This window comes from Bactrocera neohumeralis, chromosome 3 (genome assembly GCF_024586455.1).
Source record: "Bactrocera neohumeralis isolate Rockhampton chromosome 3, APGP_CSIRO_Bneo_wtdbg2-racon-allhic-juicebox.fasta_v2, whole genome shotgun sequence".
Lineage (NCBI taxonomy): Eukaryota > Metazoa > Arthropoda > Insecta > Diptera > Tephritidae > Bactrocera > Bactrocera neohumeralis.
Genome location: NC_065920.1, coordinates 23,979,405 through 24,002,395, shown reverse-complemented (window position 1 = coordinate 24,002,395; position 22,991 = coordinate 23,979,405). Strand labels below are relative to the sequence as shown.

Genomic DNA, 22,991 nt, shown 5'->3' with positions numbered 1-22,991 from the left:
GAACAGGGTATATTAAGTTTGTCACGAAGTTTGAAACACCCAGAAGGAAGCGTCGAAGACCCTATAAAGTATATATATAAATGATCAGTATGTTGAGCTGAGTCGATTTAGCCATGTCCGTCTGTCTGTCTGTCCGTCTGTCCGTCTGTCTGTATATATACGAACTAGTCCCTCAGTTTTTAAGATATCCTTTTGAAATTTTGCAAACGTTATTTTCTCTTCAAGAAGCTGCTCATTTGTCGGAACGGCCGATATCGGACCACTATAACATATAGCTGCCATATAAACTGAACGATCGGAATCAAGTTCTTGTATGCAAAACTTTCACATTTGACAATGTATCTTCACCAAATTTGGTATAGATTATTTTCTAAGACAACAATGTAATCTCCGAAGAAATTGGTTAGATCGGTTAACTATAGCATATAGCTGCCATACAAACTGAACGATCGGAATCAAGTTCTTATATGGAAAACTTTCACATTTGACAATGTATCTTCACCAAATTTGGTACAGATTATTTTCTAAGACAACAATGTAATCTCCGAAGAAATTGGTCAGATCGGTTAACTATAGCATATAGCTTCCATACAAACTGAACGATCGGAATCAAGTTCTTGTATGGAAAACTTTAACATTTGACAATGTATCTTCACCAAATTTGGTATAGATTATTATCTAAGGAAACAATGTAACCTCCGAAGAAATTGGTCAGATCGGTTAACTATAGCATATAGCTACCATACAAACTGAACGATCGGAATCAAGTTCTTGTATGGAAAACTTTTGCATTTGACAAGATATATTTACGAAATTTGGTATAAATTATTTTCTAAGGCACCAATATAATCTGTGAAGGGTATATTAGCTTCGGTGCAGCCGAAGTTAACGTTTTTTCTTGTTTTTTTTTTAAATGTCTGCCAAAAATAAGATTTTCAGGTTTTTTCCTTCGTCCAAGTGCTAAGCTAAGATTTTACCTTAAACACGTATTTTTCCACTTTAGATAAACCTGTAAGGAGTTATCCTGCCAACGTGGGTGAATCTATTTTCGGAAGTCGAGTTTAAAGTATTTTTTCCCAAAAATTTCAGAATTTCTTTTCTAATATGTAGTATACTTGTATGTTTGCAACAATAAAAAATTCTAATAAAATATTTAATTTTTTATATGTGAAAATAATTTTGAAAAGAGGCTGTTTATTACACGAGGAAACCTATGTAAGCTTTTAGGTCAACCAAAATTATTATTACAGTTATAAGTATGTACATACATATGTATGCTTGTATATTCCTTTACTATATACACATATACATAAGTCTGGTTAGCTATTTGTGCTTGTGTTAAAGTTCTTAATGGTGATATTGTGCGCCTCAGTGTTATAACCTAAATATTCTATGCACAATATGCACATATATAAGACACAAACATTTTAGGTTATTGCCACAAGTTGATGGAATAATGGCCAACATAAGCCATCGGTAACTTAACTTTTAGTGTTTTTCCCAATTTAAGACAGAAAAGGGTGACTTCCGGTTGCGTTACACCGTCCGGTTGGTAGGTTAAGCGTCAAAATACACCAATTTTATATACAACTGCTAGCTAAGAGCTTAGTTTTTAGTATATTAGAGGATATATAAACATTATAAAATCGCATGCCATTTGAAATGTTTCTTAAGACACAGCTATTAGCTCGAAAAGAGACGATGGCGAACACACGAACTTAGGATTTTGGATGAACTCATTTCCGTTTATTATTTAATTATTTTAGTAAGTCTGTTAAAATTGTTTATTAGTCCGATTGTACAGCGTAGTGGATACATATATAATAATAGAGGCAGAAAATATTATTCTTATTCATTAAATTGATATTATTGAAGTCTGTAGATCTCTCTTAGATAAAATACTTCAAACAAGCAGCGCCAAAATAACCAAAGCGATGCCTTGCAGCACCCTAATGGAATTATTTTGAGCCGCTGCATTCACTTTCGGCACTAATTGGCAATTCTATAAACCAACTGATGCTGACGAGCTTTATATTTTTGATAGCACGCTTTTAGGCGCCTCTTACCATAAACATACTGGACTAAAATGGCAATCGCTGCCGCTTTGCCGTTTCATTTGCCCTGTTCCATGCCATAGTTTTTGAACCGCTTGCGTCAAAGCAAATATGTATTTGTGTGCTTATGATATTACAAGTGCATATGTGTGTGCGTTTGCTATTTAGCACTTGTTTCAGCGCACACAAGTTGCCATGGTGCAATGCCAGCGACTCAATGTGCTTAAATTCTCATTAAAGCGCACAGGCAATATAAAATACACACACACACACATGCGTACAGTGCAAACGTTTTACATATTCGCACTTAACACCAAATGTATACAGTTAGCTGTAGACATACATACATATATATGTATATGTGTGTGTGTATTTTGTGCTCATGTCTGCTTTGGTAATTTAGGTTAATTTTCTCCGGCTCTCATGTGTTGCTTTATTTACATACTTTATTATGCGGCGCTCCCTCTTTTCTGGTGATTTAACTTTATGAGTGATTTTGGCGGTTTTTACGAGCATTTAACAAAACAGTCAAGCAAAATTTAATTGGTGTTAAAGTTCATTGGCGAGTTACGGCTCATGGCTCATATGCGCTCACAAACTCATATTTACAATAACAACTCGGCTAGGTGACATTACACCTTATCTGTCATTCTGGTGTTTACACGTGACACAACAAATTGCTTTACTTGTAAGCATATTGCCAAAATGATGGGTGAGCTGAGCGATTAGACAAATTTTCGAAAAAAATCAGTGTAACAAAACGCCGAGATTCAAAAATAGAGCGTAAATGAGAAGAGATAATATTTTGCGAAGATATATATACATAGGTAGTTAAATCATAATCACTTTAGTACGTATATATAAATTGGAAATGAAAATATTTGAAAGCTGTCAACATAAACTTGATTTTTGAACTGTTTTGACGTGGTTTATTCGGCTTCGGCTCACCTTTACAACGATATTCGGCCGATTGATCTTCTGTGTTCGAGTCGTAAGCGTAGATCCAAGACTCATCGCCAGTAATAATACGTTTCATGGCAACCTGGTAGACGGAAAGCATTATTTCACAGACGTTAGGGCGACGCTGGGTTTTTCGAAAGTTGAACGGGCAATCCGCTCATTCGACCCATACAAATATCTCGATGTGGTCGGAGTCATTGCAGCAATGCTACAGCATGCACTCTGACTATCCGTGTCATGGCTAAAAGCGATTTTTAATGGAATGCATGAGTTCAGCTATGTGCCACACTAATGGAGAAAAGCTAGGGTAGTTTTCGTATCGAAGGCAGGTGGAAACAACTCCACTACTCAAAAGAGTTTAGGCTTATAAGCTTAACTACCTTCCTGCGAAAACGCTAGAAAAGATCTTGTACACTCCGATTAGGGCCGCAGCGCCTCCAGAAGCTCGACCAAGGTTTCGTACGCATATATGAAGGGCAGATCATTAGAGACTGCACTTCATACACTGGTATTTAATATCGAAAGGGCTCTTGTATACAGGGAGTATGCTCTTGGAGCATTCCTGGACATTTCTGGAGCGTTCAACGACGTCTCCACGGAATATATTCAGTCTATAGGTGTTGATCCCACTAAACAATACTGTATCAGAAGCCTTTTAACCTCTAGACGGATAACAGCAGAATGAAACGACGCTAAAATGACTAAGGAAGTCTGTAGAGGTACTCCCCAAGTTGGAATGCTATCTCCGCTTCTATGGACATTAGTTGTGAATAAACTGCTAAGAAACTATGAAGGCAAATCCCCTAAGATGGCATATGCGGATGACATTGGCATCTTAATAACGGGTAGGTGTCTATAGACCACAAATCTCTCTCAAGGACCGCACGGGTAATTTGGACAGCAAAGTGCTGTGGAAGCACAACGTGGAAGAAAGATAGAGAAAAGCCAGCAATGCTTTATATGCTTGTAGGCACATACTCGGCACAACCTGGCGGCTCTCTCCCTCTCTCATACACTGGTGCAACACTCCTATTGTTAAACCAAGTCCGCTCTACAGTGCAGTAGTATGGTGGACAGGTGTACGGAAATCCACCCACTGCAAGCCAATGGAAAGGGTTCAGAGCCTCGCTGCGCTGTGCATAAGATATAAGATAAGGGCTTTCAGAAAAACTCCAACGGTGGCTCTTGAACTGGTACTAAACCTGCCACCTATAGGCGTCTTCTCCGAAAACTGCGTATCAAAATCATCGAGACGACTATTGGCTGCAGGAAAAGTTACATATTGAACCTTCAGGCATTGAGCGGTGGGTAATGGCGGTTAAAGGTTCAAAGAAAGTAAAGAAAAAGATGGCCGGTGTAAAGGTATGTTGGCTACGCGCAACACTCTAAACATCTATACTGATGGCTCGATAATGGAAAATGAAGTTGGTGGCGGGAATATACTGTCCAGAGTTAGGCATAAGGCAACCTTCAAATTTGCCAGACCAACTTAATATCAAGCTGAGGCATTTGTATGGCAAAAGCAGCAAAGCTGGCCTCTAATACACCTGCAGGCAATTTCAGAGTCAACATCTACATAGACAGCCAAGCAACAATCAAGGCAGTAACCTCGTACCGCATATCGGCCAGAAGTATCTTGGGAAGCAGGGCAGCAGAGGAAAGAGAAGCAAACAACTTTACTTCTAGTGTGTGCAGGCATCGAGGTCAATGAAATGGTGAACGAGATTGCCAAGAATGGGGCACGGCAAACATTCGAAAAAACATGATCGGAATACTAACTGGTCACTGTCAGGTGGCGGCACCCGCCCACAGAATGGGACTGACAGATCGAGAAAAATGCAGGAAATGAAATGTGTGAAAGGAGGGTACCAAGGAAATTGTGGAGCATCTCTTGTGCACTTGTCTCACATTAGCAAAACTCCGCTCGAAGTAGTGAAAATGTTGCTGACGTTCAGGTAAGTTTTACTGAAGAGGAAGCTTTGTAGTAGAGTTAAGACTTTTGAGTGGTTATAGCAATCATCTTTTAAGGAAGTACACACCAACTAACTCGAAAAAAATATTCATAAGTCCGAAGACACATTGGTGGTGGAAGGTGGCGCCGGCAGCTCTGAAAGTTTCTTTTAACAACTGGTATAGTTTGTTCGATTCGCTAGTTTGTAACGCTTAATGATGGAAATACGCCTAGTATATATGTTCGGTGGCGGTAGATTATCTCATTAAAATATTGACATATTATACGTGATACTATTTTTTATATATGTTAGCTTCGAAAAAGTCAAACATAATACTAATATCCGGAAAAATTACTAGTGCTTTCGCTTTGTAAGAACCTCCTACACTAGGATGCAGCCGCCTCCTAAGATTTCCCCTCCAAATTTATTGAGTAAATTGCGAGAATTTCATTCATCTTTCGATAAAGGCCATATCAACTCAATAAACTCGTTAAGAGGAACTCAAAATAGAATCATTTCAATATTAATTTATATAATTTTCAATTAAACGAAACACCAAAATAAAGCATTCGAGTACATATGTACATATTAGTAGACATGCAATGACCAGAGGCATTGTCTTGCGACTCGTTTGAAGTAAGACATCTACTTGTGTGTGAAGTGGCATGGGTGCAAGCAAATTTTAATGCAAGCATGTATCAAAATATATACACACACTGCTGTGATGGTGTCCAATAACGCAAATAGGCCGCCTAATCCAGGATATCGAAGATGCGCCATGCAGGCATTAGTATTATTAATATTATCGACAGTTGCCAAAGCAGCGGTGCAACATAATGCCCTCAAAGAGATTTGTTTGTAACAGCACTTTCTAATTAGAACAACAATAACACAATAGCTACACGCTAAACATACAAGCCATGCGCTTATCATTAGCTAGCCATATTGCGTAACTGAAAACAAACATACACCGCTATGTCTTAAGCTTAAGCACAATGGACGCGTTTAAAGCGTAGCGGTCGGTCTTCTTGTCGTAATTAAAAATTTTGATTCGATTTTTGTTTATTGATATATCTTAATCAGATAGGACACAGTGAAATGAAGTTTATTTTGGAGATGGGTTAGGGGCACATCTGGACCCCTTTAATTTCAATGACAAAAGCGAGACTTTTGATGGTGTAAAAACAATCGAAGTGACGCAGCTTCGTAATTTGACTATATGTGGACTAAGAGAGGTCAGCTAAGATTATTTTTAAAGCAGAGTTGCCACATATTATGCTGACTAGATTGGGCTTTGATGAAAGTGGAAGTGGCTGTTAGTCGATTACCTATGTTCCTATCTCGTTTTCGGCATTAAAAATGAAATCTAAGGGAAAAGAATATTGTTGCTCTGCTGACGGAGTGACTGCTCATTTTCCTGAAAGAGTTTGCACTTCGTACCAGTGCTTCTACCGCCACCTTAATAATAGTTATTTCGGCCTGAAAAATTACTACAGTGGTCCGATAGCCTAAAACTGATATTGAGGGACTGCTCCGGAGAGAAAATTCCCTCTTCCACCTTCCCTCCTAGCTGCGACCCATCGGTCAAAAAGATCTCCACCTCTGTTATCCTCTCCATCCACATTTCACTCGTCGGTATATGAGCAGAAAAAACCGCTACGACTGGTCTCTGCGATGCAGTGATTCAAGTTTTCAGGAATGCAGTTGAAAGACGAGAGAATTTTCGGCTTATATTCGTTGATAAGAGGCTAAAAAGAAGTCAGCGCTTATATTTATTTCTCTAATAATTAGTTTGAAGTTTAGCGTGAATTCAACAATTTGGTGGAACCAACTTATCTTGGAACCAGTCAGCCGAATATATTGAAAGTTTTGATTTAATTGATCGAGAAGGTTTCGGCTTTCATAACGATCCAATTTTGGTGAAGATTTTCGAGAGCAGGGGCAGGTCTATCCTACACATTTTTACTAAATAACAGTTTTAATTACAATTACTCGTATGTATAAGGCATTATAAAACACAGTTAGAAAGTGGTTGATGTCAAGACACCGGAAAACCAAACAGGAACGCTTTGCCCATAAAATCCACCTTTTATCCCCTCTGTTCAAAATTTCAACTTTAGTCACTGGTTAGCACTGAAAAGCACGTTTTCGTAACATCGTAGAAGCATGCAAGGGTACGAGTAACAGAAGCGACACACGAGGACGACAACTCGACAGCTCTTTGACGTGTCGCCTATCGGAGGCAAGTTAGGCGGCTGACATGCACGTACACAAATTCGTTTATAGTTGAAGAAGCTTTTTGGTGCTTTGAGCAACGGTATATTGCTGTTACGATATCCTTGTTGGCTACGCTGTGGTCGCAAGAGCGTCTATGCGTGCGCGCCTCTCCACACACACATTCATATGCAGACACGCAGAGGCGGCATTATAAAGTGAGTAGCCTCTCAACCTTCGGACAGCTGTGTGCGCGCGAGGTGAGCCTTGTTGCCGCTGCATTAATGCATTTACTCATACAAAACACTTTGGCGTTGAAAATTTCACAAGGCTCTTTGCACGGGTGGCATGCACCAGAGCCGCCTGTTATATACAATTACAGGGTGTCACGTGCGTGTGTGTACGCATAAACGCTTTGGCACTTAGGTATGCAGTTGGAGTATGAATTTCGCTTTAATTAATTTAAACACAACAGAAATTGCATTAGTGCATCAAGGCGCGAATGCATGAGGCGGCGGCACATGTGTGACAAAAGCGGAGCGCCCGAAAGGGTTGACCGGGTCAGTGGCAATGTGTTGATTGTATTACCTCACGGGTGTGCGTGTATGTCTGTGTGTATGCGTGGTACCTGTAATGGATTTATTTGAGGTCATTAAGGTCGCATAGACAAAGGCGCTTGTGTGGATGAGCGTTCATAAGTCATCATTAAATGCACTTAAAATCCGAAATGAAATGGGTGTCGCATTAATATGTTGAAATGCTATTATTTATTGCGCTTAATTGACGGAGCGGACTTGTTATTTGACAGCTGTCATGGGTGCATAACGTCGCAAATCATTGCTAATTAATAATGATAAAGTTTTTGTGATCACAGTTGGATTTGGAAAACATTTTTAATGAAGAAGTCTTTGATATCAGCACACCTAGTTTAATATAAACTATTAAAGAACACTTAACGATTTGACTTAACAGGCTTTTCAGTTTCTAGTTTGACCATAAAACTTCAATGAGAGAGACTTGATTAATTTTGCGAAATTTTCTTCCGCACCAACTGCCAACACAAAGTAGCCAGGATGTAACTTGAACTGTGAAATATATTTACCTTCCAATCGATTTTGCGTACTTGCGACATTTTATCGAAAAAACCACTTCTCAGCAGCACAGAACTGGAAATCTTGCACAAAAAATAGTTAAAAGCTTGAGCAAATGCTTAGAAGACAAGTACTCAAAATTCTCTTCGTGGAAATATAACAAAATCATTTTTGTGGGGAAACTTTGCTCCTACTACAGTATTAAGACGATAAAATGAAGGCTTAGTCTTTCCATAAAAGAATATTTCTTAAAACCCCAAAAAATTCAGACCGCAAGAAGTATTCATATATGATTTTGTGTTACTTCTACCAGAATAAATTTGTATATAAGCTTAGCTGTTATCGCTATAGCCTGTAGTTTGCATTCACTGGGGAATAACAGGCAACAAGAAAGGCAGTGGGAACAGGAGACAATGCAAAACGAAGATAATGCGAAATGGTATATAAGAGAAAAATATAAAGAAAGAACACATAGAAAGAGCTAGAATTAGAAAAGTGAATGAGAAGAGCGAGAGAGAGAGTGCCAGGGATAAAGAGGAAACGCAAAAGCGAGGCAGACGAAAATAGAAAGAGTTAGTGAGCGATTCTTGACAAAGCAACTCAAATACACATATCATATTAAGCAGAAGCTTGGCTAGACCAAATTGGCTTGTTGATGGAACTAAAGATTTTGACTTATAGTTTATATTCCGATTACTTAGTAGTATCATCTGTAAACCTAGCAGCTTTGAATTAAGTGTAGATATTTCAATGCGGAAAAAACTAATTGATATTTAAAAAAAAATAAAATAAATAAAATAAAATATATTTTGACTTGAGCACTTTCGATTATTAATAATTAGGGGTTAGGGTTAAGACCTTAACTTGGATTATGATTCAATCTATTTAAGCTATGAACTATATATAACCGTCTTTTTCAAAGACAAAAAAGTGCCCTTGTGCAATGAACGTATAGATTGGGTTTACTTTAAAAATATCATGGAATGTTATGATAGTAAATATGATTCTATTTTACACAGACCAACTGGAATCTGAAATTTTACACTTTACAACTAGTATGCAATACACTGCTTGGAAAAGTACACCGGAAGTAAGGAAAATTGCTATCAACTCTCAATATCCCAATTATATTAGAGAAATTATTAAATTAAAGCGAAAGCTGCGACGTAAGTGGCATCACACACGTTGCCCAGTTGATGAATATTATATTTAAAATAAAGTCTCTAAAGATGTTAAACGGAAAATTAAGATGATTTAAAATGAAAGTTTCGCAAAATATCTTCGGTCCCTAATCAATGGAAGAAATTCTGAGTAATCGGAAAAAAGCTGTAAAAATACAAAGATCAACCACTCACGTATTTCCTATTAAAGTGTGTGCTGATAATTGGGACAGATATAATTCAAAACGAGGACAAAGTATTTTCGGATTAATTAGTCAAAATATTTTCCCCATATGAAACACGCATGGATTATCCTACTGTTTCACAAGCAGTGAGCTGAGTGAGGACATTAAAAATCTGAAAAAATACCACCGGTTACGACCTGATTACTGTCGTGGTTCTGAAAAGCTTACTCCAATAATTAAAGCAAAAATTACCAACATTATTAACGCGTCTTTTCATCTAAAATAAGTGCCAACTTATTGAAAAATTGCTGAAGTTATCTTAATTCAAAAGCCAGGAAAACCAGGACAAGATAGTGTTCGATAAAGTTTGTTACAAAGGACTGCTTTTAAAATTAAATCCGATTTTACTGAAACAGCATTATGATATCATAAAATCATATTTATCAGGTCGCTACTTCCGTGTTAAACAATCATCCTCAGGGAAATAAAAGCAGAAGTTCCACAAGGTATTGCTTTGGGCCCTCTTCTTTATATTCTAGTCATGCATGACCTGCCAGTAGATTGCAATTATACAACAGCTACATTTGCAAGTTGCTTGCTATTGGTAGTAATGAACACGAATCAACTGCTAATCTAAAAAAAGCTATAATAAAGTCCTACAATTGGCAAAGAAATCAAAATAAACCTTGTTTTGTCTTTAGACCTGATAAGCTGAGTCGATTTAGCCATATCCGTCTCAGTCAGATTGGTTGTTCGTCTATTTACCCGTCTGCCTTCTGTCTGTATATACGAATACTAGTCTATCAGTTTTTGAGATAACAATCAGAAATTTTGCCCTTATTTTTTGCTCTGCAGGAAGCTGCACTTTTGTTGGAATCGCCGATATCGAACCACTATAGCATATAGCTGCCATGCAAAGTAATCGAGGAGATTCAAGTGTTGGTATGGACAACTTTTCTATTTGGCGAAATATCATCACGAAATTTTGCACAGATTATTGTCTAGAAAAACGTTATAATTTTCGGAGAAATTGTTCAGATCGGACTGCTATAGCATATAGCTGCGATACAAATTGAATTAATTAAAATTTGGTTCTTGTACGGAAAACTTTTTTATTTAATAAGATATAACCAAAAAATTGAACGTGAGTTATTTTCTAATACAATACTACAATCCTTCGAAAAAAATTTTCAGATCGGGCAACTATAGCATATAGCTGCCATATAAAGTGGACGCTCCAAATCAAGTACTTGTATAGAGAACTATTTTATTTGAAAAGATTTTGTCACAAAATTTGGCAGAGATTATTACCTAGGTTAACTGTATAATCTCTGGAGAAATTGTTCTGATCGGACTACTATAGCATATAGCTGCCATACAAACTGTCCAATCAAAACTCAGTCCTTGTAAGGAAAACTTTTTTAGTTGCGGAGGTATATTCACAAAATTTGGCACAGATTATTTCTCAACGCAGAACAATCTCCGAAGAAATTGTTTAGATCGAATCACTATAGCATATAGCTGCCATACAAACTGAACAATCAAAATCCAGTCCTTGTCAGGAAAACTATTTTATTTGATTATATATCTTCACCAAATTTGGTGTGTATTATTACTGAGGGTAACTGTAATACCTCAGAAAAAATTGTTCAGATCGAACGACTATAGCATACATTTGTCATACGAATTTCTTTGGTATTGGCAGTAAAACTCAAAAAAAGTATAGTTAACATTTTCTATTGTACCTATTAATAAAACTCGAGCCTGCGAATTTTGTTTTTGTTTTTGTATGAAACTGAAACTCTTTCTATAAAAAATTGAAATAATTTTGTAATTTTTTTTCTTTCAACACATAGATATGACCGAAAGCTCATACTGTATAATTAGTAGAACACCATGTCGTATACGTAACTTTTCATGCAATTATCTATGACGTTCAACAACCGGGGAAAAAGTAAATATAAATATACTACCACGAATATTATGTTTAAAAAAGCTATGCATGTATGTGTGTGTATACAACAGTTAGTTAGCATGGTGGAAGTTGTGATTAATGACGGTACGTTGGCGTTTTAGTTAGCTGCCCGCTGGGCGTCTCAAATGTGTCATGTCTGCATAAGCGAAACACGAACATGAACATGAAATTGTTTAATTACATGGCAAGTACTGGCAACAGCATTAACTGGCACATTCAGCAAAACGCTGAAACCGCATCAAACAATAGCCGATGACGCCACCACGACAACTATGTTGCATACACACATACATACAAACGCTGCCAGCAAATGAACGCTAGCCAAATAAGTAGCGCTAGTCAGCAGCTCCAAAGCTGTGCGGACGGTGATGGAGTCGAGCAAACACAGCACAAAGTTAGCAATATGAACAGTTATGACATTTGGTAAATTAATCAAAATGCCATGCTTGCAATTGCGCAAGGACTGCAGCATTAACTGCGCTTGCCATTGCATGTGCAACACCTGTGTGGCGCCACCTCCACGTACTTGCATCGATCACACTGTGCATGGCAGCGCCGCAACAAATTCATAAATGCACAAAATCTGTAAATCTCAAAAAATAAATACACACACACATACAAGCATAGATATTGTGGATGTATGGAGAGACCATTTCACACCTTGGGCGCAACGAGTGCGCGCACGGCGGTTGCACCCAGCTAGGGCTGCATGGCTGGACGCACACGTACTGCGCGCTAATGAACTTACCTTCGATTTGTTTGCCAGCCGCTGCTGCTGCGGCGCTGTTCAATGCCACGCTGGCCAGTGGCGAAGTCGATAAAGCGGTGCTGCTGAATTGTGGCAAGCCGGCGGCCGTTGACATGTACGCAGATGCTAATGGATTCGGATCGGACCCTGTGGAGTAGAAAAATTTCGTTAATTTTTATTTTTTCGGTGTTTTTGTGCACTAATGTTATTTTCGAATTTTTCGTCATGCAGTTTAACGGTTTTATATGGAATGTTTACACATAAACGATGTGTGAGGTCGAATTGGGGTACATTTATTGCAGGGTCGCATATACCTTGGGTGTTTTTTAAGGGTTATAAAAATTTAAAGACTAAGTTGACAATTATTTGAGGTGAGATTTCATGTGCTCTCCGAAGAGATGTTCATATTCATAGCACTTTTTGTAGTATTTATAGTTGATGTTTTTCCTGCACTTTCGCGCGTATTTTTAAGGCATTTCTATAAGGAGCAAATGTCTGCAGTTCTGTTAATGTTGATACATTTTATGAAAAATTTGGCTTAGAATAAAAATTATACGAAAAATGCAATCCAACACTGATTTCAAGGAATGATTAGCTCTATAGTAAACTAGCTTAAGCCGGTTTTCAGATTAGGCGGCATTATTAGAATGTTTTTACCAAGATTCGACAGGCAGACTACACTCATAATATTCTTAAGTAAAGAAGCTCTGGCACAAATCCAACTAATTATGCACTTTGAACGCGATTCAAACACTTTCGGCTTCACTTCGCCTTACTAAGGGTTCTTTGGAAGTAATACTGAGATCTCTAGGAATAAAATATTCGATTTGCCCGTAGTTCGGGAATGTTTAAGATATATATTTTATTACCCAATACTTTATAACAAATGTATTCTTGGGTTCTATAGGGAAAGGGTGAGGATTATCACCAAAATTGGTGCTTTGGCTCTACAAAACCGCATTCAAGCCATGTTCTATGTATATTCTGTAATGTATTCGTCTAATGGAGGGCGCTTGAAAATTTTACACTCGCTAAGAAGCTTAAACGTGTCCAAAGACACAGGTAATATATATACCCAGCCGGGGTTCAAACAGAGTTACGCTGAAATTCTCTCCTCCTTCAATTGCTTCTCTGAAAACTGGGATCACTGTATCGTAGAGGTTACCCGTGGCAGAATTTTCACTGCACATATACCGGCAAGAGTCATATGATGGGGTGGAGTTGCAGAAGAGAACGCGCAATGACCTTTTTCATGGATCGGTCAAAGCTAAGAGCGAAGACTGGGTACGAAATTTTCTAGACGGAGTGCTCCGTTAATGTTAGTTTTAGGCTACCGTACCACTGAAGTGTTTTTCAGCAGGAGCGCAAGCTAGTAAGATGACAGAAGACGTACAACTATGAATTATATTTTGGAGTTGGACCTCCATTGCCGTCTCCCGTTCCAGCACTGGACCAATGAATCTCATGTGCGCTTGGCAGGTCCTAGCCGACGACTACTGTGAGACTACAAGTTCCTTTTGTTCAAAATTAGAAAGCGGTGTATACAGGGTTTGTGCGGAAAATAATAAGACTGATTGTCTTTAGCCGCGACTGTACTTCGGAGCGTGCGCGCACAGACTGGACTCTGTAGAGGACGTTCTTAGCTAACGAACGAGCGGCTGATCAGTTGTCTCCGAGCTCCTGGATAGTCGAGTGGTGCAAGCCGAAAATGCAGCGTTCGTTAGAGCAGAGATACGCGATTTAATTGTGTGTGAAACTCAGTAAATCTGCAACAGAAACGTTTGATATGATCAAGCACGCTTACCCAGATGTTTATTTAGAAAGAAGTGGGTGTTTCGGTGGCACCAGGCTATTTTAGAGGGCCGGGAAGAGGTGGCTGATTAAGACCGAGAATGAGCAAATCCAAAGCGCAAACGATGCTCATTGTCATTTTTGACATCAAAAACATCGTCCATCATGAATTTGTTCCTCCTAGACAAACCGTAAACGCTAAGTCTTACGTGGAAGTCGTCAAGAGACTCAAACGAAAGGTCAATTGGGTTCGACAAGGCATTGCAGGCGATTGGAAGTTGCACCACGACAACGCCACGGCTCACACCGCCTTTCTTATGAACAGCTACCTAACCAAGGCGGGCATATAAAAGGAGTCTATTTTGAAAGTTTTTAAAGAATTGTAAGGATTGTTTCAATAAATTTTTTTAAATCGACTCAAACCTTTACTTTCTGGACAAACCCTGTATACTGAACTACTTGCCCTTAACAGAGTTCAGCTCGCCGCAATTGAAGAGATTATTAAACTCCTTCAAATTCATAAGAATCGAGAAAGTCTCCAAAAATACACACCCTTTTTCTATAGATCTTAAAAATTCGCAAAAATAATGTTCATGTCAGAGAAAAATTACGGTATATGCAAGTATAGAGCGAGCGCACACATATTAAACTTTTCAAATTTAACTTCGGCTGATTTGACTAAACCTTTTTTCAAGCCTCAGCGCTGAAAACGAAGCACTTCAGCAGGAATGGCTCCCCATAGACCGGACAAATGAAGCGTACATATGAAATTGCCACGATTCCAGCGAGTTATGTGTTGCAACGTCGGCCGTAAGGTGGGTATTTTGTGAGGCTTGTCTGCTTGTGATACGCAGCAACTCACTGCTCAGTGAGCCGCTCGCATGCAACAGGAAAAGTTCGAATTACCGAGCAAGGCAGGTAGAGCAGACTAAAATGGTTCGTAAATATCCCGGGGGCAGCAAAAGTATACTTTTGCACAGGCTTGTGTGTTTCTCAACATCAAATTACGCCGAAAAATTAAAGTACATGAGAAAGAACAATATTTTCCCACACACACTTATACATAGATACACACACGTATACTCACACTGATGCAGAAAAAAAGCAAAGCAAATGAAATCTTGACGTTGAAAAGCACAAGAAGATGCAAAAATTAAGAAAGTGAAAAGCTACAAATATTTTACTTTTTAACTTGTTAGCATTAAAGGGTGCCGAATAACACACACACATACACACACACGCATATATGGGACACACCGATGAACAGAAATCGAGACAAGCGTTAGAGAGATTTATCTAAACGACTGCATGTAGTAGTAAAGATGGTGATGGCGATGTTGGTGGTGGGGCAGATGTGGCAGCAAATCAGTGAGGCAGCGCCGCATTTGTGCTTTACACCATCATAAAAAGTTTTTCGGCTTTTAATGTTGCTTTACTTTGCAACAAAAACATTTGCACTCAGCTGGCAACTGCTTTGCCTTTGTTTGCGCACAACTACACGCCGAGCAAGTCACAAACATGCGTAATGTTCGTAAATATCATACACACACACATACATATACTTAAGCATAGATATTTATTTACATACAGTAATGCACATAAGTACAAGGCTTAAGAGATTAAATTTAAAACTTTCACAAGCGTATTTTCAATCTAATGTTTGCAGGCTATGAACGCACGCATGCGAAAATATCTGCCAGTGTATCTAGATCTGCTTTTACATGTGTTCTTAGTGCGAGAATTTTGAGTTCTCACATACAGGGTGTTGCATTTGGAAAGTATGCTGACAATGACACACATTGTCGGCTTGAAGTATTGAGGGCAAGTTGGCAGTGAAAAGCTTGAAATATTGCAAATTTATTTCGAAAATCAATTTTGTGTAGACCAAATGATAATCTCTCGCAAAAGTTCCAAAATTTAAATGTGGATCGAAAGTTGAAAGTTAAAAGTGTAAAATATCGCAAATATATATATTCAGCAGGCGCCCAATCTTGAAAAAAAAACTCGTGAAAGGAGGATCGACATGCACCACCTTTCTTCGTAGATTTTAAAGCCGCCCTCGATAGCACGAAAAAGAACTGTCTCTTTGCCGTTATGTCTGATTTTGGTATCCCCGCAAAACTTATACGGCTGTGAAAGCTTACATTGAGCAACACCAAAGGCTCTTAGGATCGGAAAGGATCTTTTCGAGCCGTTTGATATCAAGCGAGGTTTCAGACAAGGCGACTCGCAATAGTGTGGCCGCTTCAATCCACTTCTGATGAAAATAATGCGAGCTGCAGCGCTAAATAGAGAAGGTACCATCTTCTATAAGAGTATACAACAGCTGGCTTACGCCGATGACACCGATATCATTGGCCATAACAACCGCGCCATTAATTCTGCCTTTTCCAGACTGGATAAGAAGACGAAATATCTCCTCTTCTCAAACAAACAGTCTTCGTACTCGCGACTTAACTCCCACGTTACTGTTGACAGTCATAACTTCGAAGTCGTAGATAACTTTGTTTATTTTGGAACCAGTATTACCAGCAACAACAATATCAGTCTTGAAATCCAACTAAGAAAAACTCTTGACAACAGGTGCTACTTCGAACTGAGTAGACAATTGAGAAGTAAAGTCGCCGAACAATGACCGAATTCTACAAGTCACGCATGATCCCTATTCTGCTATAAGGTTCTTCGGAAGATTTATGGTCCTTTGCCAATGGGCAACGGCAAATGCCGCAGTCGATGGAAGGAAGAAATGTATGAGATATACGACGACATTGACATAGTTCAGCGAATTAAAAGACAGCGGCTACGCTGTCTAGGTCATGCTGTCCGAATGGACGAAAACATTCCAGCTCTGAAAGTATTCGACGCAGTACCCGCCGGAGGAAGCAGCGGAAAAGGAAAGACCTCACTCCGTTGAAAGGATCAGATGTAGAAGGACTTGACTGCACTTGGAATCTCCAATTGGCGTCAAACAGCAAAAAGAAAGACTTCTCACTTCTCAAAATTGAGTTTTGGTGCAGCCTTTAGCTCTTTCAGCATTTTATTTAACTTGTAAATCGACTTCCCTTTAAGATTTTATTTATTTTTGGAAATAGAAAAAAGTACCATGAAGCCAAATCTGGCGAGTATGGAAACTGTGGCATCATACAATATTGTTTTTGGCCAAAAATTCAGCTTTGGACAAAGAAAATATCCAAGCACATCAAATCAAATCTAACCATAGTTGCTACTACAGATCACGTAATTCATCATTGCTTACAACTAAAAATTCAATCGCACTTCAGAGGCAACATAAAAAATAAAAAAAATTAAAAGAAAAATTGTTTGGTGAAAATTAATTAGACGAATTCTAAACACAAGTGAAAGCACACGAACTCTCCACTCGTGTATCTCAGCTACAGAGTATTTATCACCACTTAATCACTACTAAACAAGAAAAACTTCGCCTGTTCCAAAGCTACAATACCCTTCATAAGTGCATTTAGCATAAATGGGTATAAAAAGTTTTATATCTCGATTTTGATTGGTCAGTTTATATGGCAGCTTGTTTTCCAAATAAGGACTTTTTTGATGGGTCAGTTTAGATGACAGTTATTGGCTACAGCTTTCCGATCTGATAAATTTCTTAGGATATTATTGCAATGCAGTTTTATCGGCGTTTCCAGTTGTTCAGGGTATAAGTACACCAATGAATGGAATTTAATTTTCGAAATGACAAAACAACAAATTATTTCTTAAAATATAATAATCTATAGCAAGTAGAGAGATATAGAGAGACAAACATGTAAGCTCTGCATATGTTGTTCCCTGTCTATCACGCTCTTGTCTGCCAGCTACTAGTTTGATATCCCTCTGATAGCAGCCTAAGTGTTTGAATATGTTACAAACTTAACTAGATTTCATTCAAAAGCAGCATGATTTAGAAACAAACTCACTTCACATTAGATTACGTTATTTTTTCTACAATTGTGTTTCTGAAAAATTTTTGAAACACCCTTTATATATTTTTAGACTAATGTTTTGACATCAAGCTTAAGTTTGTTATTTTGCATAGATTTTTGAATTTGTGGCATAAAAATATAAAACTGAAATAACTTTGCAAAAGTTATACTTTTTTATTTTGACGAAAGGAGTAGTTCAAAAATTAAATAATAAATGTAAAATACGGACGGAAACATTTAACCACTTAGATTTTTAACATTTTGAGTTTTAATAACAGCTTAAAAACCGTATTTATAAAGAGATAATAACAAGTGTTTTAATACAGCTGTGTAGAACTAAGAGAGTATAAAGTGAAGAGCATGGTGCAATCAAGGTATTTGATTCTAGTTCTAATAAGTTTATACTACACACTCACAATTTGATGGTCTCGTAAAATGTTGCCCCGCTTAAAAACAATACAAGGTGGTTTCAAAGTATACGTGTCTTCCCTCAAAAAAAATATAAAATTCTTATAAACTAACCATTTGTGGTAACTAAATTGAACAGAATCGGTGCTTTTGCTTATAATTTTATTCATATATGTATATATCCAACTTTGGGGAATTACGACGTCTTCTAAAAGACTTATAACTGTCTAATTGCGGAAAATAATTTTGGATCACACTACGAGTATGATATCAGTAAATCAGGGAGATGATGGATCAGTTCTAAAAGGCCTTCAGCTTATTTATCTTAAGAGATATTGAAATAAATCCACCCACATATGTAAGGCTCTTCGAAAAATTGTCGAATCGGTCCATATATATCCATATGTTCTGTATACTTTAAACTTTTGTAACAAGCGAAAAGTTTTCTGTCAATAATACCTGTGATCATAAAGTAAGGTGAGGCGATTTTCGCGGTGTAAAACGCTATGGATGCTTTCCGCCAGATCAAACACAGATCACAGCCCGAATTATGGGCGAAATACTATTGGTTCATTCATCATAATAAGGCACAATGTCATACTGCCATTGCTTCTTCACTACTTTTTTGCCAAAAACTCAACACATAACTTTTCGCAAACACTACATTCGCCCATTCGATTTGGCTCCGTGCGTCATCGGGCTATTCAACAAACTCAAAATACCCCAGCATTGGCCGTCTTGACACGATTTAAGAGATAAATTACGTTAATAAAAACTCATAAAATATCATCTATCAACTCCGAATATTTCTATTGAAAAACACCTCAACTCTTAACCGACAGCTGAGCTACTTATTATTAATAAACTACTATATATTTGTCCACATACATATGTTACGTATGTACATATGTAATCCTTATCCAACTGCTTCCACATATTTTTATCTGCCTATTTCTAGTTTCCACTTATCGAGACTAAATTTCAATTTTCCGTTTACGTCACAGCTAAGCTCTGACGAATTAAATGCTAAGCTAAACTCAATTTGCAAGATTTACTTAGCAATATGCTTTTATAATAAGCCGATTAATGGGAAATTTTAAAATTAACCTGATGCGATTTACCATTTGTGTTCATTTGTGCATGCGATTTTGTGCATTTCCTTTGACGCAGAGCCAAAGATATCAGGATATGTGTGTATGGACTCCTTTAAAAGCTAGACGAATTATAGCAGCAGAGAGTGAAAATTTTCAAATATTGCTGGGCATTTGCAGCTTACGTTACCAACATTCTACATATATGAACACAAGTTATGAACTACTTTGCAGCAGGTATGGACCACAAGCCGAGCTAGATAATTGTATATCTTTATTTTTATACTAACGACTGATATTTATATATGTAGGAGTCCTGGCTTATATCAGTTGTCAAAAATCGATCGAAAATCAGTTTTTTCTCATACTAATGTCAGTTTAAGACATAGAAAAAATTTTCTAGTTAGGTTGTGGAGCAAAAGCACTGGTCAAATAAAATACCTCTGTAATAATCGATGTTTTTCTGTCTGGTTTCAGTTGCCACTAGTAAAGTAGTATTCCTTCTGACTAATAAGTTGCTTCAAAGTCTAGTTTATACGGACATTCATATACAAACATATGTACATAAGCCAGTACATAGAGAAATTAACTGGAAATCCGGCTAGTCAGGTAACCACCAGGTAATAACCATATAATTTTTTGCCTATCTATATTACAGTCCCTAAGTGGATTAAAATACTCAATACTCCTAAGTATTGATCGGAAAGACATTCCAAAATCGACAAAGTGCTCTATTTGTTGAAGTAGCTAATAACAATTCCGGCTATTTCATCAGGTTCGCCGAAGAGATAACTGCGAGTTATTGCAACCTGAGTTTTGCAAAAGCAAGAGGATGAATGAGAACGCACCTCACCTTTTCCTAAACAATTCTGACATTTTGCGACCGACAATATTTTTTAGCTTTTTAGGGTAAACAAACTGGATAATGTCTAGTAAGAACCTCTGCGATTGCTGCAAGTTGAGCTTTGCTGAGAGCAAGTAGCAGATCTCGCAGTTGCTCAGGAGCTAGTTGTAGAACAGTGCCTGCTGCGCTTATTTCAGAGATCCATTGCCAGAACGCAAGGGGACAACGGAGGCTCAGCTCATACTCTATCGGATGGAATCGGGTCCGTTGTAATCTCTAACGAGTTCATTCATTTTGCAGATTCCAGCGATTCTGTTATGATCAGGTAGCCACAAGCGGGTCCGAGCTAGAAGGAGCTCGCTTTCGTAGTTATTGACCAGCCTCTACTATGCTTAGTTCAGATGGCCAGCTAGAAGGCAAGCGGACAACCTAGATCCAGCTCATTCACTATCCGATGTAATCGGAACAAAGGTTCCATTTCGTGAGCCCCCATCGATTTACAGTTTCCGACGATTCTGCTATATTTCTATTATTCTGCGAATAAAAACCGGTTTTCCTAAAACGTGCTTGATGGAAAGCTCTTTGCAGAAAATACCCCTGCTCTGTGTTAATGCAGGTGATCCATTTGGAATCGACCTTGTGAACAATCTAATCTTATTAATCTAAGAACATTTTGTGATGGACTCTTGAAGTTTCAAAGATATACTAAGTTAATGAAGTAGTCTTAATATAACCTCCTAAAACTTATGGAGATTAGCTGGACTGATGGACGTTCACATGTTAGCGGTCTGATCGCCAATAGTCGGAATGCCGAACAGATAGGGTCGTTTGTGCGTGAATTGTTAAGCGTCGTTAGCGCGTGGGGTCCAACCCCTGGTCAGCAGTCCAGAACAGTATGAAAGCTGTAGTTTCGCCTACGAGATCCGACCGGAGACTTAATTCTTGTACCACGTAGAACAGGAGCCCTTGGTGTTCGCTCCAACCTGTTCATGCGGCCTGTCCCCTCGGGGGCTATCGTGATGGTTGTGCTTAAAACCCGAATGCGGGAAGAACTAACACTTTGTCATTTGAATATGGAGTTGCATTGTAACCGGGTGCCGGGCACAAAGTAAGGCAGAGGTTTTAGATGGACCTCGAACCCTACCAAGGTGTTTAGTGTGTCTATTCCACACTGGAAATTGGTACTGAAAAATGCTACGCATTGATTTGATCCGTTGTGCTCTGGAGCGCCGTGGGGTACACAAACTGGATGTTGTATTCAGAACTAATCCCGATAGTTTTTGAGATATCGGTCTATAATTTCGCACTTATCCAATACCACTATATCAAATAACTGACCAATCAAAATCAAGTTAACCCGAAATAGTTGATTTTTTTAAATGCTTAATAAATCAATTTTTTTATTCCTTACTTTGCTTTTACTGAGCGTTTTTAGATATCATTATAAGATACGTTTAGTGACCCTTCCTTTCGCCTGTCTATTAATGTTGACAACAAGAATAGTGTTGTGCCTATGAGTCCTTTTAAATAAATATAATTTATGTACCAAATTTATGCAACGGCATAACTGACATATTTTATATAAGTAATAAATCCATACACATACATACATATTCATATATACACACATTCGAAAAGCGCATAGCCAAGATTCACATGAAAGCGCATAACTTAAATTTTTTTATGTGCTTACGTTGCAAAATGTATTTCGCTTCTTAATGCATATGTGTACAAGTTTGTATGCGTGTGTGTGTGTATGTTGCCGACTTGGTCGTGTGTACTATTTGCTATTTTACGATTTCAACTTTGGACGCTGCAACATTTTATCGACACCACTATTTGCACTTGCCAACATAACACAGTGTAAACTCGGCCAACATTTATGAACCTGACTTTGTTATGGACTTTCTTATAATCAATATGACCGCAAGTATATTTTCTACGTATATGTATGATTGAATGTATGTATGTATACAAGTATGTATGTATATATGTGTGCATGTATGTATGTGTGTACAAATCCACCAATCGAATGCAATGTGAAATTTGTTGGTCAGACGCCCAGCCGATTTGGCTTTAGATGATTTTCAAAGCGTTTTTTTTTTTGTTGATGTTGTGGTGGGGATAAATGTGTTAGTATGCATATATATGTATATGTGGGTGTATATATACATATATGGTATAGAGATGCATATATGTGTGATTGTGCATACATATGCGTATATATGCTGAAGAAAAAACTTTTTGCTGGTTTATTGAAGTAGAAAACCGCCACCCACGCTCACACATAACCACAACAACCAATAAAAGTATATACTATATACACACACCAAACATACAAGACTGCTTTGTGAGCAAACAAAATATAAAAACAAGAAAAAATGTTAACGTCTGTTGCAACGCAGCTAAAATACCCTGCACAATTAAAGAAGTTTGCATACAAGAGCTTAGCTTTGATCGTTCAGTTTGTATGGCAGATATATAAGATAGTAGTCTGATCTGAACAACTTTTCCACGGATTGTGGTGCTGCCTTGAAAACTAATTCCTGCCAAATTTCGTTAAGATATCTCGCCAAATGA

General features: G+C 37.9%; 1 protein-coding gene across 4 annotated transcripts in view; it reads right to left on the bottom strand.

The window, feature by feature from the left end:
- LOC126753928 (CUGBP Elav-like family member 2) overlaps window positions 1-22,991 on the bottom strand; it is a 218,377-nt gene that overhangs the window by 3,473 nt on the left and 191,913 nt on the right. For all 4 annotated transcript variants that reach the window (XM_050465703.1, XM_050465704.1, XM_050465705.1 and 1 more), the window contains one exon: window positions 12,340-12,486. In XM_050465703.1, coding sequence (XP_050321660.1) covers window positions 12,340-12,486 — 147 coding nt within the window. The remainder of the gene's footprint in view (window positions 1-12,339; window positions 12,487-22,991) is intronic.